The 13,817-nt window shown below is 38.4% G+C and overlaps 2 protein-coding genes across 5 annotated transcripts; one reads left to right on the top strand and one right to left on the bottom strand.

Moving 5' to 3' along the window:
• The first annotated feature begins 44 nt into the window (after nucleotides 1–44).
• LOC103979926 (BEL1-like homeodomain protein 7) lies at nucleotides 45–6,970 on the top strand. Of its 2 annotated transcripts, none has more exons than XM_009396187.3 (5): nucleotides 45–998; nucleotides 2,710–3,800; nucleotides 5,160–5,536; nucleotides 5,628–5,688; nucleotides 6,178–6,970. In XM_009396187.3, exons 2-5 carry the CDS (start codon nucleotides 2,889–2,891, stop codon nucleotides 6,340–6,342), a joined length of 1,515 nt encoding a protein of 504 aa, XP_009394462.2. In that variant the 5' UTR covers nucleotides 45–998; nucleotides 2,710–2,888; the 3' UTR covers nucleotides 6,343–6,970. The 2 variants fall into 2 exon arrangements, with proteins under 2 accessions (XP_009394462.2, XP_064999809.1); XM_065143737.1 differs by lacking the exon at nucleotides 45–998 and having other exon boundaries at nucleotides 3,113–3,248; nucleotides 3,551–3,800.
• LOC103979927 (serine/threonine-protein kinase/endoribonuclease IRE1) lies at nucleotides 6,497–13,208 on the bottom strand. Of its 3 annotated transcripts, none has more exons than XM_065143690.1 (8): nucleotides 12,664–13,208; nucleotides 11,619–11,820; nucleotides 9,808–11,390; nucleotides 8,826–8,998; nucleotides 8,472–8,718; nucleotides 8,067–8,370; nucleotides 7,415–7,511; nucleotides 6,497–6,630 (listed from the first exon to the last, which is right to left on the bottom strand). In XM_065143690.1, exons 1-8 carry the CDS (start codon nucleotides 12,984–12,986, stop codon nucleotides 6,605–6,607), a joined length of 2,955 nt encoding a protein of 984 aa, XP_064999762.1. In that variant the 5' UTR covers nucleotides 12,987–13,208; the 3' UTR covers nucleotides 6,497–6,604. The 3 variants fall into 3 exon arrangements, with proteins under 3 accessions (XP_064999762.1, XP_064999755.1, XP_009394463.2); XM_065143683.1 differs by lacking the exon at nucleotides 6,497–6,630 and adding an exon at nucleotides 6,729–6,872; XM_009396188.3 differs by lacking the exon at nucleotides 6,497–6,630 and having other exon boundaries at nucleotides 7,181–7,511.
• Nucleotides 13,209–13,817: the final 609 nt, after the last annotated feature.

The following is a 13,817-nucleotide window of genomic DNA, read 5'->3' as shown; positions in this document are numbered from 1 at the left end:
CCGAGTCAATCTCAATTAGGCCTTAAATTGGGCCAGGTGAGCGCCTGGGCCGACCAGCGCCTGATTTGTCTCACTCCTCAATCCGTATGGCATTTACTTGGCCGGAGAAATGTCTTGCCGGACCAGTACTGGTTTGAATCGAGTCTTATGAGGAAGAGAGATGTTGATCTGCCGCCGGGACTGCACTCACCGTACTGCAATTCATGTTCTTGAGGGAAGGAATGGAAGGGGAAGAGGAAGGGGGGAAGTGTGGATTGTCATCAGCACATGCCACAGCACACACAGGCCACGGAGGGGGACCAAGACAAGGTTACAGATCAACTTAATGGCGTCATTATTCTTCGCCAGGTCTTCACACGCCAAGTTGCTCGAGGGAGATGATCAGGAAAAAAGGCAGGTTTTTGGTGATTTATGTGGCTTGGATTCTGGAATGGTCGCGTCTTAGGAAGGAAAAAAAGAAGAGATCAGAGTGAAATGGTGGAAAAGATGGTGTTTTGAGAGATTTAAGAGGAGGTTTAGGTCTACCAACAGGTTGTCAGGAGATAGAACGCCTTAACGATTGTCATCACCGACTCCCAAGAAGGATACAGAGAAGAAGTGGAAGGGAAGAGAGAGAAAGAATTGTCATCTATCATGGCTGCCTTTTAGAAGGCCGTGACTGCAGAGACAGAAGTACAATCACGTGAACGATGGAATTTTGGGAGTCGGATGATGGGAATTTGATATGAGAGCGAGAGAGAGAGAGAGAGAGAGAGAGAGGGAGGGAGGAGAAAGGGTTTAAAAACTGGATGTCGATCTCGATAGTAGCAATGGAAGGAGGTGAGAGAGTATTAAATACGCATATAAAACAGGGAGGAAGGCAAAGAGGGGAACTTTGTGCATTTTGAATTGAGACCTTGGGATCGATTTGTTCCCGAATCGGCTGCTTTCCTGCTCCCCACGAGGCGCAGGCGGTAGCAGCAGCAGCAGCTGCCCTCCCCCCAACTCTTATCCCTCAGGTATAGGATTTGGCTTTTCTTGTGTCCCCTTTTTTTTTTCTCTCTCTCTCTCTCTCTATCCAAATCATTCTTCTTCCATCAAATACATATGTAACTCTCTGTGTAGTCAGTGTCATCATGCTTGGTTCTTCGTATCAACATCCAGTACAACCATATTAGTTCTTCTCCATCCTGCCTGTCTCCCTCTGGCTCTCCATCTAATTTTTAGTCTGATAATTTTGGATGGTGGGTTCGAGATGTTATACTGCCCGATTCTTTTAAGTTGATTCTGTTGTTCTTGGGTACCATGTTGCTTCTTCTTGAATCGATGGGTCTTGTCACGCTCTTGTCGCCCCCTTTTCCAAGATTTGATCTTTGGCTTCAAGAATTATGCAATTTGAGATTTCTAGTTGGTTGGCTCGATTGTGGAGTGCCGAGTTTCGGGTGATGTGTTTTGGATTATAAGGGTGTATCTGGGGTTCTATGTTGTTCTTGGGATATCTGGACCAAACTCCATTTTGGGTTCTTTCTTTCTGTGTCTGCTGGTAGAAATTAATTATGCTTGTTATTCAAAGAGGTAGGAAACTAAAGCTGGCTTCATATAATATAAGTTTGTTAGTTGCTTGAGCTTTGGATATTAGGCACCCATGTAGCATTAAAAAGAAAAAGAGAAGAAAAACACACAGTTCGGTTGATTGTTTGTCCTGGTTGATTGATGAATTGTGTAATCCATGATCTGTGAACTAGAAGATAGCCTAGGCTACATTTGTTTATCCTTTCTATTTGTCCATTTTTGTCTCCATTCCTTCTATAGCTTGTTTAATTTGGATGCTTCAATCAGATTTTATGCAAATGAATCCTCACTGTACATTAGTTTCAATTTCATGGGCAGTATAGGTTAAGGAAGTATTAATGTGTATGGACTTAACTGGTTTTGTCTAAGTCGTGCGGCACCTTTGTGTGTCTATCCACAAATGTCAACCTCCTCAAAACCTTTTATGGCCCCTTAAGGACCTATAAAAGAGAAGACGGGTTAGAGGAAGCGTTTAACTTGAGATCCACAAGAAGTCATTTCAGCAAACACTTGATAGGCAATGCAAATTACAAACGTAGACTTCGCGAGCTCTGCATGGTCATGCAACAAAGAGTCCAAGATAGTCCACCACGGTCAAAAGTGCCCACATGATATTGCTACGGAACAAGAAAGCGAACCAGCTTTAGACATTATCCGAAAGGCTCATCCAACCATGTGTCACCTGGATAACTCCTGGGTGTTGTGCCGGTTGAAATGGCACCACTCTGTGAAGCTAAGAAACTCCCGAAATGGCTTCTTAGATGATCTTTGTCTCTTTGCGATGACTACACACAATATGCGCTTGTAGGCTTGAAACGGCCACAAAAGCCAACCAAAATGGGATTGCCAAGCTTACTGCAAGCCCTCTACATGTGAAAAGCATAAACAAAACTGAAAGACACAGACATACACGATCGGTACATTTAGAAATATCTTTGCTTAGACTTTTGTTGCACCTTAGTTGTTTGGTTTTATTGGTGTTAAGACGTATTTCAATTCAGAATGCCACCATCTTATCATATTTGTTTTATCGCTGCTCTGCTATAGCTGTTTCTGGTCATTTGTTATTCATTAACTATACTTTGTGTTTGCATCTGAATGATATTAAGTTTTTCTGATTTATAAGTTAATCTTGACCTGTATTCCTGACTGTTGCAGAATTATTCATTTCCTCATAAGGGACTTGAGCTTTCTGTGTCTGAGTTCATCCATATTCCTGGAAATAAGTCAGTTATTATATTATAGCCAAAATATCGCAATGATCCATCATCCTGCCATGTCTGCAGATCTTGCCATGTTTAAAACCAAGCAAGAGAAAATTGTCTACATTCTTTTTTATGTCTAACAACCAAAGTGAAACCTCTCTAAATCTTTCTCCGAGGAATCCAGCGCATGCTTTACATTCTGAATCACCAGTTCCTGGAAACATGATGTACCTTAGCTTTTCAAATTCTGGCTCGTATGCTGATGCATTAGCTGGTAGCACTCAAACTCAGCAGAATCGCAATGAGCTTCCTGTCACCACTACCATCATTTCACAAGGCATGGCTGTTGGGAATTCCAATGAGGTAACTTCACTTCATGGAGACCATGCTCATAATACTTGGAAAGATGGAAGAAATGAGATGTTATTTATGCATTCGGTGGAAGGTTCCATAAATGGTGCAGATGTTCTAATTCAGCCTGATGATCATCAGGTGAGTCTGCAGACACAGCTGGGCATCATAAATGGGCAAAGCTTGTCTTTGCAGCATTCAAATGTTTCAACCATGCAAAATCAAGTGTTATCACTTAGCCTTAGCACACAAATGCCAGTTCCTTCAATTCAGTACCATCCTACAAGCTTAGATATCTCTTTCATTGATTCACATCAGTTAACATCTGGAACTGTTGGGCCACTAAGGGAAGAAAGCTTTCAAAACAAAAGCATGCATGGCAACGTCTCCCCTAATGAACTTTCAAGTCTTACAAGCTTGATTCCAAATTCTAAATATCTCAGGCCAGCACAAGAATTACTTGATGAAGTTGTCAATGTCCGGAAGGCTTTGAGGCCAAAAACAGATAGAAGCCAAAGTCTCTATGCTTCTGCTGGTGCCATGACAAATAACGATGCTAACACGGGATCAAAAAGTGAAGTGATGGCTTCAAACCCTCAAGAGGCTGCTGCTAATTGTTCAAGTGAGCTCTCAGCTTCTGAAAAGGAGGATCTTCAAAACAAGGTCTCAAATCTTCTGCAAATGTTGGATGAGGTATATAACCTTGCCTTTCCTTTTCTTTTTTCTTAATGATATCATTTTTATTATGAGACTTTTAATTTCATTTTAGGATAACTAAAAAAATAAATGTTGGTTGGCATGACTCGATTTGATGTGTTTCCAATCACCAATACATTGTAAAAGATTGCCAAAATTTACAATAAATGTTATTGAAATAAGAGAATGATATTTATAATACCTATCAAGCTCTAATTAGTTTAAATATATTAGTTTGAAGGTCTTGCTTCTTATTGTCCACTTTTGGTTAGCTTTTGTTCAAGCAAACTACAAATGGTGTAATGTTTCTTCATAAAGCCACAAAAGTGCAAGCATGCTTGTGGATCCCAAAATAAAAATAAATAAATAAATAATGTTTAGTTTTTAAGGTCTGAGATGTTTTTGTTTGTCTAACCAGTAGCTGGTGGAAATTCTTGGACCTGAATGTTTCTAAAGCATCTGTCATGACAGGATTCTGGTCCTGTTCTTTTGTGGTTAATCTCCTATTTCTTGCTATGCATTTATACATGATTGTGGATGTAAAGGAATGCCTCATCGATTTGCAGCAAGTTTTCTTAGTTGTATCTACCATTAGTAGATTATCTTTGAATAAATGGGAAGACATAAGTACAAATAAATGGTTATATGTTTTCAGTCAAAAGGAAAAAACACTGATTAAGTTATTAGATTTTAGAAGCATGTTATATGACAGACTTTCAGAAATAACATCTCTGTCCAGAGTGCAGTTTGAGAATTTGCAGAAGAGGTAGCTTCCTTTGCCACTTGATTGGTTATAACATATGCTTCCTAGCAATATTTGTTCTTGACCACAATATGTTTAGAAACTTGCAAATATCTTTCTTTTATTTCAAGAACGAACTTGCAGATAACTGACAAACTTTACCATGATTTGAAAAAGCTTCTGCTATTACCTTCTTACCTTAAAGTAGACAACAGATTTTTACCTGAGCCGTGAGGTAGTGTCGCAAGTGACATTGTTTGCAAACCTAAATTTGTACTCCTTGTAATTAGAAACTTTCAATTTTGTATATATTTTAATATTAAGAAGGAACTTGAAAATAACTGGCACAAATTTTACCATGAGAACTACACTCTATACAACGCTATGAAAGGGACTACTATGATCATATTATTTTTTCTCCATATCTGAAATATTATACGCCTAAGATGTGCCTAAAATTTTTTTTCTAAAGAGGCTTAGTTCTGGTGAGTGGAATAATGCCAATAATCACTTTTATGCAGTTGACTCTATCAATGTGATGCTCTTGTGATTTTGTAATGTGACCTGAGAACAGATTCATTGTCTTTCATCTTCAGTTAACCTTTTAATTTTAGGTTGATAGAAGGTATGCACAGTATTACCATCAGATGCAGATAATAGTGTCATGGTTTGATGCAATAGCTGGTTGTGGGGCTGCTAAACCATACACTGTACTTGCTCTTCAAACCATTTCACGGCATTTCCGCTGCGTGAGAGATGCCATCAGTGGCCAAATTCAAGCTACCAGGAAAAGTCTTGGTGAACCGGAGGATTTAAGTGGTAGCAGTAGTGGGTTATCTCGCCTTAGATACATAGATCAGCAGTTACGGCAACAGAGAACCTTGCATCAATATGGTCTGATGCAACAGAATTCTTGGAGGCCACAGAGGGGTTTGCCCGAGTCATCTGTCTCTATTCTCCGCGCGTGGCTGTTTGAGCACTTCCTTCATCCGTAAGCTCCAACAACATTTCTTTTCCACCTGGTTCTTTTGAGTACAATGATTCTTCACTCTTAACACAATGCCATGATACATTTTTGCCAGTTACCCAAAGGATTCTGAGAAGCTGGTACTTGCAAGACAGACAGGCTTGACGAGAAGTCAGGTAAACTTCTTATTCTTGATTGACTTTGGATCTGTTGTGAGGCATGGTTTTGTTTGGATTTTGCTCTCTTTTGATGCTATTGATATCAGAAGCATATATTGCTTAACCGGAAAGGCAGAACTACTGTCTTTTTTTCACCTGAAATATCTTTGTTGTGACTCCGTTTACTGTCCTTTTCTCATGTTTTTCTCTCTTTCACGTTTTATGATTTACGGCAAAGGATTTGTTTCTACATGCTTCCTGATGAACAACCATCTTTCTGCTTGAGGATTGATAGTGAAATGGTAATTTATCCTATTCTTTGTCGTTCGATATTGATGATTAGTAAATGTATGGACATAAAAAAAGGGTTGTTCCTGATTCAAGTTGGACCTCCCAATGAATTAATTCCTAGCTCATGTCAATCTGCAACTGAGAAACTGAGCAATCTGTTGCATATATTTTAAGATTATCCATCACATTTCCTCATCTGGACTCACTTTCATTCAGGTTTCAAACTGGTTCATAAATGCACGAGTTCGTCTTTGGAAGCCTATGATCGAAAACATGTACAAAGAAGAGTTTGGAGATACCGAGATTGACTCAAACTCTTCCTTATCAAATCCACCCAAACTGAATGAAGACATCCAACCCTCTGAGGACCATGAAGACTAGCAGAACCCCTCAACTGGAAGATGCGAAACGATCCTGATAAGTGACTCCTGAAGACCCAAAACCATCCCAACCATGAATGTGGCCACATCAGCTGCTGCTTTCCGAGATGGAACAACTACACAAGATTCCAGCTTTTACACGATGCTCTAGCTGGCACAGACGGGTTTTTGGTGTATCAGATGGCTGAGTTAGGTCAAAACAGTGAGGGGTCTCTCACACTCGGGCTGCAGCACTGTGATGTTGGCTTTCCTGTATCAGACAATCAACAGAGCCTTCTCGCGGTGCAAGCTGCAAAAGATGCAACCGAATATGAGCACCAATTTGGATTTAACAGGTGTTGCATGATTTTGTTGCTTGAATTCATCTGCTTCAGCTATTGTTGCCATCAGACTTCTCTGAACCAGAATAATTTGTTGCAAGATGCTTTCTAGGCATTGCTTGCAATCTTACAAGAGAAAGCATGGTAATGCACAGGAGGTGTTGGAATTATGGAGTAGCATGTTGTAAACATAGAATCATTTTAGAATAACCTACAGCAAAAAAAAAAACAATTGATTTAGGTCAATGTGATGTATACTGATTGAATGGCTTCAAAGGCCTTACATCTGATCACTATGATTGTAAGAAAGTTCGATTGCAATAACAACTGGAAGAATTGTGATCCTTCATTGTAATGATGTCTCCTGACTCATACCACTTCACCCGCTTTCAATCAGGTTACAGCATGTCATGTTATTTGGTAGCACTGTATATTGTAATGAATATTTCATGGCACACAACATTTCAGCTTTTCATTGAATACTAGCACTCAACCAACATGCGATCCAAACAACAAAAAGGCACTAAAGTGCAGGAAGATCACTGAACAGAGGTTTCTGAACCTCTCAATTCCAAATGTGAATCACAATTTGCAATGAATTAAGCAGGATTTGGATTATAAACATAGTAGATACAACCTTTTTAGGATAATATACTAGGGTTTAGTTATTGCATCCAAGAAGTACAAAACAAGCATTTTGAATCTACAAAAGGCTGCTTTGGAAATACTTGCTAAGGGAATCCTCTTCCTTACAGAATCGGTAAACCACTTTGTAGACTTCAATTAGGAGCTTTGGGAATCGACTTGCAAAGTACATATCAAATCCTTGAGGAACAGGTCCAAGAGTTTCCTGCAGCCATTGGAAATACTTCAGCATAAAGAACAAATACCCTTGCAAGTACTGCTCAATTCACAAAGCACACAACACATGAAACACCCTCAACTAGTTAATCAGCATTAACAAGTGGATCAGTATGGCACGAGCATTAAATTTAGTATACGAAGTAAAGAGAATAATGGGATGATGAACAATATTTTATTTGAGATCCAAGCCAAAAAAAAAGAGGTAAAAGTAAACAAACCCAACAAGTATATCCAATTCAAGTTCTTTTTCATACAGTTGAAGCTGAAGTGAAAAATGCTCCTTTGGAAAAAAATGATGATGATCAGACAAAATGGAAAAGTATTGGAAACCAAATAATATGTTCAGCATACGTATTTCGGTACCTAAACTCCCACCACATTCTGAAGCAAGAAACACACTTTCTTATTGATTGGTTCAACAAAGTGATAATATAACTACAAATATCTACAACAAGAAATTACCTGAACCAAGTTACACAGAGCTAATTGATCTCAAGAATGTAAGATGAATATACTCAAATAAAAGGATGGAAGAGGCTACCTGGAGTTCTTTTGGAAGTTCCCGGTAATGATTAAACTTATTTCTTATTACTCGTAGAAGGTCACGTATGGAATCAAAACGATATTTTCTGTACCGACCCATGTCTGTAATGAATGCAACATCTAACTTATCATCCCATTTCCCACCAAATGCATTTGGCGCACTATTTTCTAACGATTTTAGCAGCTCCGATCCATTTTCTCTGTCTTCTAATTCAATTCGATCGCTTACATCTCGTAAAAATGAAAGTCGTGCCTCAGAACTCCAAAAAAGAGGGTGACACAATACTTCTACTGCATTCAGCCTGATGATACACAAGAACCATGTACTTAGCAAATCAGAAAAAATAAGCAGAGGGAATGACTGCAATGTAACTATGGAAATTGTGAAAGAAAGTCTGCTTGCCTCATCTTTGGGTCAGGCTGTAACAGTTGACAAAGTAAATGTTCAGCTTCTGGTATATGATCCACCAAGAAGAGGTCCATGCGATTGTTAATAATGTTTGCATCCCTTTCAAAATGATTGCCAAATGGATGTTTTCCCTTGGTAATACAAAAGAATAGTATGCAACCCAAACTGAACAAATCCACAGCTCGTGTTTGACGCCCATGAAGAAGTTGTTCAGGTGCTTGCCAACCAGAGCTACCATATCCTATGGTAAATTAAAACATGCTTGAACTTGGTCCATTTCTAAGGATAATAAAAGAATAAGCACACTTGTCAGATACCAGAGATATAAAGTTCTCATTGTGCACTAACCAGTAGCATTACGGCTCAATGAAGACATGTCTTCAAGTAGGCGTTTGCTTATACCCATATCAGAAAGCTTGGCATTAAGATGTCCGTCATTGCTTATTAGCACATTTTGAGGCTTTAGATCCCGGTGTATGATTCCAAGTTCATGTAGATGTGCAAGGCCAGAAACTACATCTCTGTAAAACAAACACGATTAAAGTTTTAAAAACAACAGATCCACAGTATCACAAAAGATCAATAGCTACCAAAATTTGCACATTAGCATAGCCAATTTCCAAAATAAATAGACAACACAAGCAACTTGAGGAAAAGAAGCAAATGCTATTGCCTTAAAGTAGACATGTCAAAGGCTCCTATGATACACAACAACAACAACAGGAACAACAACAACAAATTGGATTACTTAGATGAGGCTTTTCACTGTAATTATTGTATTAACTGTAAATTTTTTGCTAATTTGACATCCACTGTTTTCCATTCAATACTATGAACTTTAGGTTTTTATTCTGTTTAAGAAACTATGTCACTCTTGATTTTGTATAGAAACATATGTCATCCTCTGTTGTACAAAGTTTTCTTGTGCTTAAGAAACTGTTACTAATGAATATACATATAACTTCTTCCCAACTTCGCCATCATCTGTTGTACAGAGCTGGTTCTGATGTATTTTGAAGTTTTCTTTTGTGAAAGAAAAAAATATTGCAATCAAGAAGCTACTTCTAAGAAAAAACCAAATTGCTAAATTCAATCAAATGAGACTTAAATTGTCATTGTCTTATATTCTTAAGGAAACAATGGCTGTTAAATGGGTGTAATTCTTCACTGTTCAGTAAACACCCAATGCCAACAAGTAAGATAAAAGATGACCTATAAGCTGTTTATAAAAAAATATTGACTCAAATATATATACAAGGAGACAAAGAAGTAACAGAGCAACACAAAATCTACAGTAAAGAGACATACAAGGGAAAGGACAAACCCGCACCTCATTATCTTTAAGAGTTGCCTTGAAGGAAGCCCATTTGATCTCCACAAATTAACATCCTTTCTGATACCTTCTGCCAAGCCTAATTGAACTTTGTCTTCAATCACAGAGTTTGAAGTTTCATTTTCCACAGATACTGAATGTGAAGAAGAATCTGAGCATATGCATATTAGGTCACTTAGGCTGCAAATACAACGTTCCAGTGAGATATACACAAAATCCAAATCTTGTTCTACTCCATACCACCGAACAATATTTGGGTGTCGATCAGATGCAATAAGATTCTGAATCTCTTTAAAGGCAACATCATGATGTGCACGAAGAAGCCGTTTTACAGCAACTGGACGACCACCATAAAATCCTTCAAAGACGACTGTACCATTGCTCCCGTGACCAATTTTAATATTTGTAACAAAAAGTCTTCCAACCCAACGCCCATCACTATCACCATCAGGTATGAATGAATAACTTCCATTGACCTGAATTTGATTATGCCCATTGGTTTCAGCATTCTCTTTCATGGATAAAGTATGTCTATCATCACTAACACTGATGGTAGCATTTTTCAAGTTTCCAGACTTCCGAGATTTCCTCTTCTTAGGAATGACAGATTGCTTTTCCTTCAAATCATTATATTTTTTATCATGCTTGAACAGCTTTCTCAATCCAAAATAGCAAAACGCAAATATAGGCACAGAGAGAATAAATAGCCAACTATGACCATAAATAGATTGCATTGACAAGCCACGGCCTTGCTGAACATGAGAATGTCCGTCGATTGAATAATTATTTGAATCATCCAATGAGTTCTGTGATGTATTAGAACTCTCTTGTTCGTGATAAAGCCAGTTGATGGGACCTCTAGGTCTCTGTCTTGAGTTTACAAAACTAGAATATGCCGTAGGAAATTTTGGCCTAGCAGAAATGCAATTTCCCAGTGGACATCCATTCGGGGAAGTAGGCAAGCCTCGTGATCCACCTAAAGAAATATGTTCATCGTTTAGTCTCTCCACTATCTGGTCATGGTCCATATTGGAAGTTGTGGCAATTCCTAAGGAACAGTTACCAGCTGATTCGCATTCATAAGATTGCCCATAGTCTTGTCCAGACCACATCCCAGTATTTGGTTCAGAAAATGAGGGAGGGAGCATAGCCTTGTGTTTAGGGAGTTGATCAGTCTCTCCAGTAAAGTAGACAGGAATATTTCTTCCGGACACGGATGATATTTCCATTTCATCATACATAGTATTTGTCAGTCCGGGGCCAACATTATGAGCACTGATACGAGAAATCATCACACTCCATAAATGATTATTTATATCATAACTATTCAGAAAATAATCTGTTCTTATAATGGTAATATAAGTAGCATTGCCAGACTCTAGCTTGGATGCAACTGACTGTTCTTTAGCCGTGGGAACCCCAACAGTTGGCAAACTAAAAGGCTCATTATCATGATAAATTAACTCCCCACTATCAGCATCAACAACATAAAAAGTTGATGTCTTTGTCCCAGTGGTGATAACTGATCCTTCAACCACAGGTGCTCTCTGGACATATTCCTCCACTGTCCGGTTATGTTTCTACAACATGAAAAAGAATAAGATAGAAGAAGTCAGTTGAAATGCACACTAATAGTAGCAATGTTATTGGTCTATACTATATAGTATATACAATGGGAAAAGGACCAGCAGCCCCCCATGCCATCTCCCAATCGTTTGCTTTTTTAATGTGTCACCATCTCCACACGAAAAGCACATGCTAGATATTATAAACATAACAAAAAAACACAGAGACATTCACGAGCGTACCCTTATGCCAACATCCTTGCTATATTCATAAAGTTCCCCATTGCTATCAGAAAACACAATATAATCAGGATCATCATTTGAAGGAGATCTCCATGAATATGATAGTGGCTGACCTATCAAAAGCTTCCACTGAGGTTTTGTAGATTTATTCATGAAATAGATGGTACCATTTGGCAAAGCGAGGAAGAATCTGCCCTCCTTACTGATGCAACACAATAAGAAACAAAAACAAAAATCAAAACGCAGCAACATATATGTAAGTATCCCAAAGAGCACACACATAAATAGGTTTAAACAACCAAAAGAATTCGCATAAAAAACACGATATTTCAAACATATACAAAAAGTTATTGCTTGTACCAACAATGTCATGTCACGTATGTCAGAAAAAGCTTTGGCATGTTGAATTAGTAGTTATTAAATAACCAGATCAGTTTGTTCCTAAAACAGCACAAATACATATCACACGGTCACTGTCTACCTGAAAAGAAAGACTTTTAAGCTTAAAGTTGAAAAAGCAGATTCATAGATCCACTAAACAAACATGAAAACACCTAGTCTTAGTTCCACCCACTTGAAGGTATACCTATGCATTCATCTAACAACTGATGAAACAAGTTAAAAAAGATGCAATACAGCACCATCAACTGTTTCCATCAGCTAATATAGGAAATATCAGAAAGTCAATGGCTCTTAGTGTGTGAATGCCAGTTAAAAAATGTTCCATCAAGCCACATGAGAATTTCAGGAATTACCATAATCAAGCTACTGCTACTTTGAACACATATTCACACAAGTCGACATGCTTAAAAGAACGCCTATCACAGCTAGCAAATTGTCATTGTTACAGCAGCTAGCCTCTACTAAGCTGCAAGTAATGTTGAATTTCAAAAGGAGAGAGTCAAAATTCACGACAACTATCTTCAAATTTGTGTCTTGAACTTAAAAAAGTTGGATCTTTAACAAATACAACCAATCAAAAACACACGAGGGATAGCAGAAAACCCTGATCTTGCTTGAACAAATCCAAAATCCAATTGCTTACCTTTCAGCCGAATTCAATAGCAACGCCGATTTGGGATCCGGGACAAAAGGAGGAGACTCCTCGACCGGTACCAAATCCCCCGACAATGGCCGGTCGGTCCATTTTTCTTCCACGAAGATCTCGCTAGTAGGCGGAGCAGGAAGAGAAAGCAAAGGAGTAGGAGGAGAAGGAAGAGGGGAAGCAGAAGCAGCGGCGGCAGCTGCGGTCCCCCAAGATTCGCTCTCCGCCGACGGATCAAGCACCACGGGCGTCAACACGTCGGAGACGAGCAACCCTAGCAGGAGCACGGCGAAGAAAGCGACGGAGCGCGCGGATGGGAGCATCGAATGGAGGGAGAGGAGGGGAAGTGGGGGCTGGTTTAGGGGAGCGACTAAATTGGTCGGGGATGGATCAAGATAAGGCGAATCCCACTAGGTCGAAGCGGTGGAATGGGGGCAAGGAAACTAGGAGTTGCCCTTCTCGCTCCCCTTTCCTCTTCCTCCGCCGCCTCTTCCCTGTCGGCTCAATGCGTAGGAAAAGAAGACAAAATGAGACGCCCATACCCGTTCGTCGGTGCAGAAAACGATGGGACGCACTCGTTGACGAATACAACGATTTCTTCCGTATTAACATATCGGACATTTTGAAGAATATAACGATACGTCTCTAAATCGTTACTTTTCGTTTATAACGAACTGTCATTTTAACCCGCTTTATAACATCCTTCCAAAGTCAGCATTAAAATTTAAATTATTTCTTTTTTAATTTAAGTTTACCTTTTATTTGAAAATGATTATGTTAAAAATATTAATATTACAATTAACCTTTGCATATCTAAGGAGACAATATTCCGATAATTAAGGCCTAACGTGCCCAAGTTCAAATTTTATAAACCTTAAATACTATGTTATACAATGATTGAATAAAAAAGATTTTAAAAAAATAAAAGACAACCTTCATAATAGTTATATTGATATGGATATACATGCAGTTTTTTTTTTTTAAGTTTTATATTTTTTAAATAATTAATGAATAATGATAAAATGATGCATGTAGATATTATGGGAATATTTATAAGAAAAAAATTTATTATTTTTAGAAAAGTATATATTTTGTTAATTATTAATATTTTTATATAATTTTAAATAATATTAATTAAATTAAGGATATTACTT

The sequence above is a fragment of the Musa acuminata genome, chromosome BXJ1-3 (assembly GCF_036884655.1).
Source record: "Musa acuminata AAA Group cultivar baxijiao chromosome BXJ1-3, Cavendish_Baxijiao_AAA, whole genome shotgun sequence".
NCBI classification, from domain to species: Eukaryota; Viridiplantae; Streptophyta; class Magnoliopsida; order Zingiberales; family Musaceae; genus Musa; species Musa acuminata.
This window is presented reverse-complemented; position numbering and strand designations above follow the sequence as displayed.

Excerpts from the sequence above, each read along its gene's own strand:
- LOC103979926 (XM_009396187.3), top strand. The coding sequence starts at position 2,889 with ATGTCTAACAACCAAAGTGAAACCTCTCTAAATCTTTCTCCGAGGAAT. Across the intron at positions 5,537-5,627 it reads TTTGAGCACTTCCTTCATCC|TTACCCAAAGGATTCTGAGA; the intron begins GTAAGCTCCAAC and ends CATTTTTGCCAG. Across the intron at positions 5,689-6,177 it reads CAGGCTTGACGAGAAGTCAG|GTTTCAAACTGGTTCATAAA; the intron begins GTAAACTTCTTA and ends ACTTTCATTCAG.
- LOC103979927 (XM_009396188.3), bottom strand. The coding sequence starts at position 12,986 with ATGCTCCCATCCGCGCGCTCCGTCGCTTTCTTCGCCGTGCTCCTGCTA. Across the intron at positions 11,391-11,618 it reads GCAAGGATGTTGGCATAAGG|AAACATAACCGGACAGTGGA; the intron begins GTACGCTCGTGA and ends TTCATGTTGTAG. Across the intron at positions 8,719-8,825 it reads ATTGAGCCGTAATGCTACTG|GATATGGTAGCTCTGGTTGG; the intron begins GTTAGTGCACAA and ends AATTTACCATAG.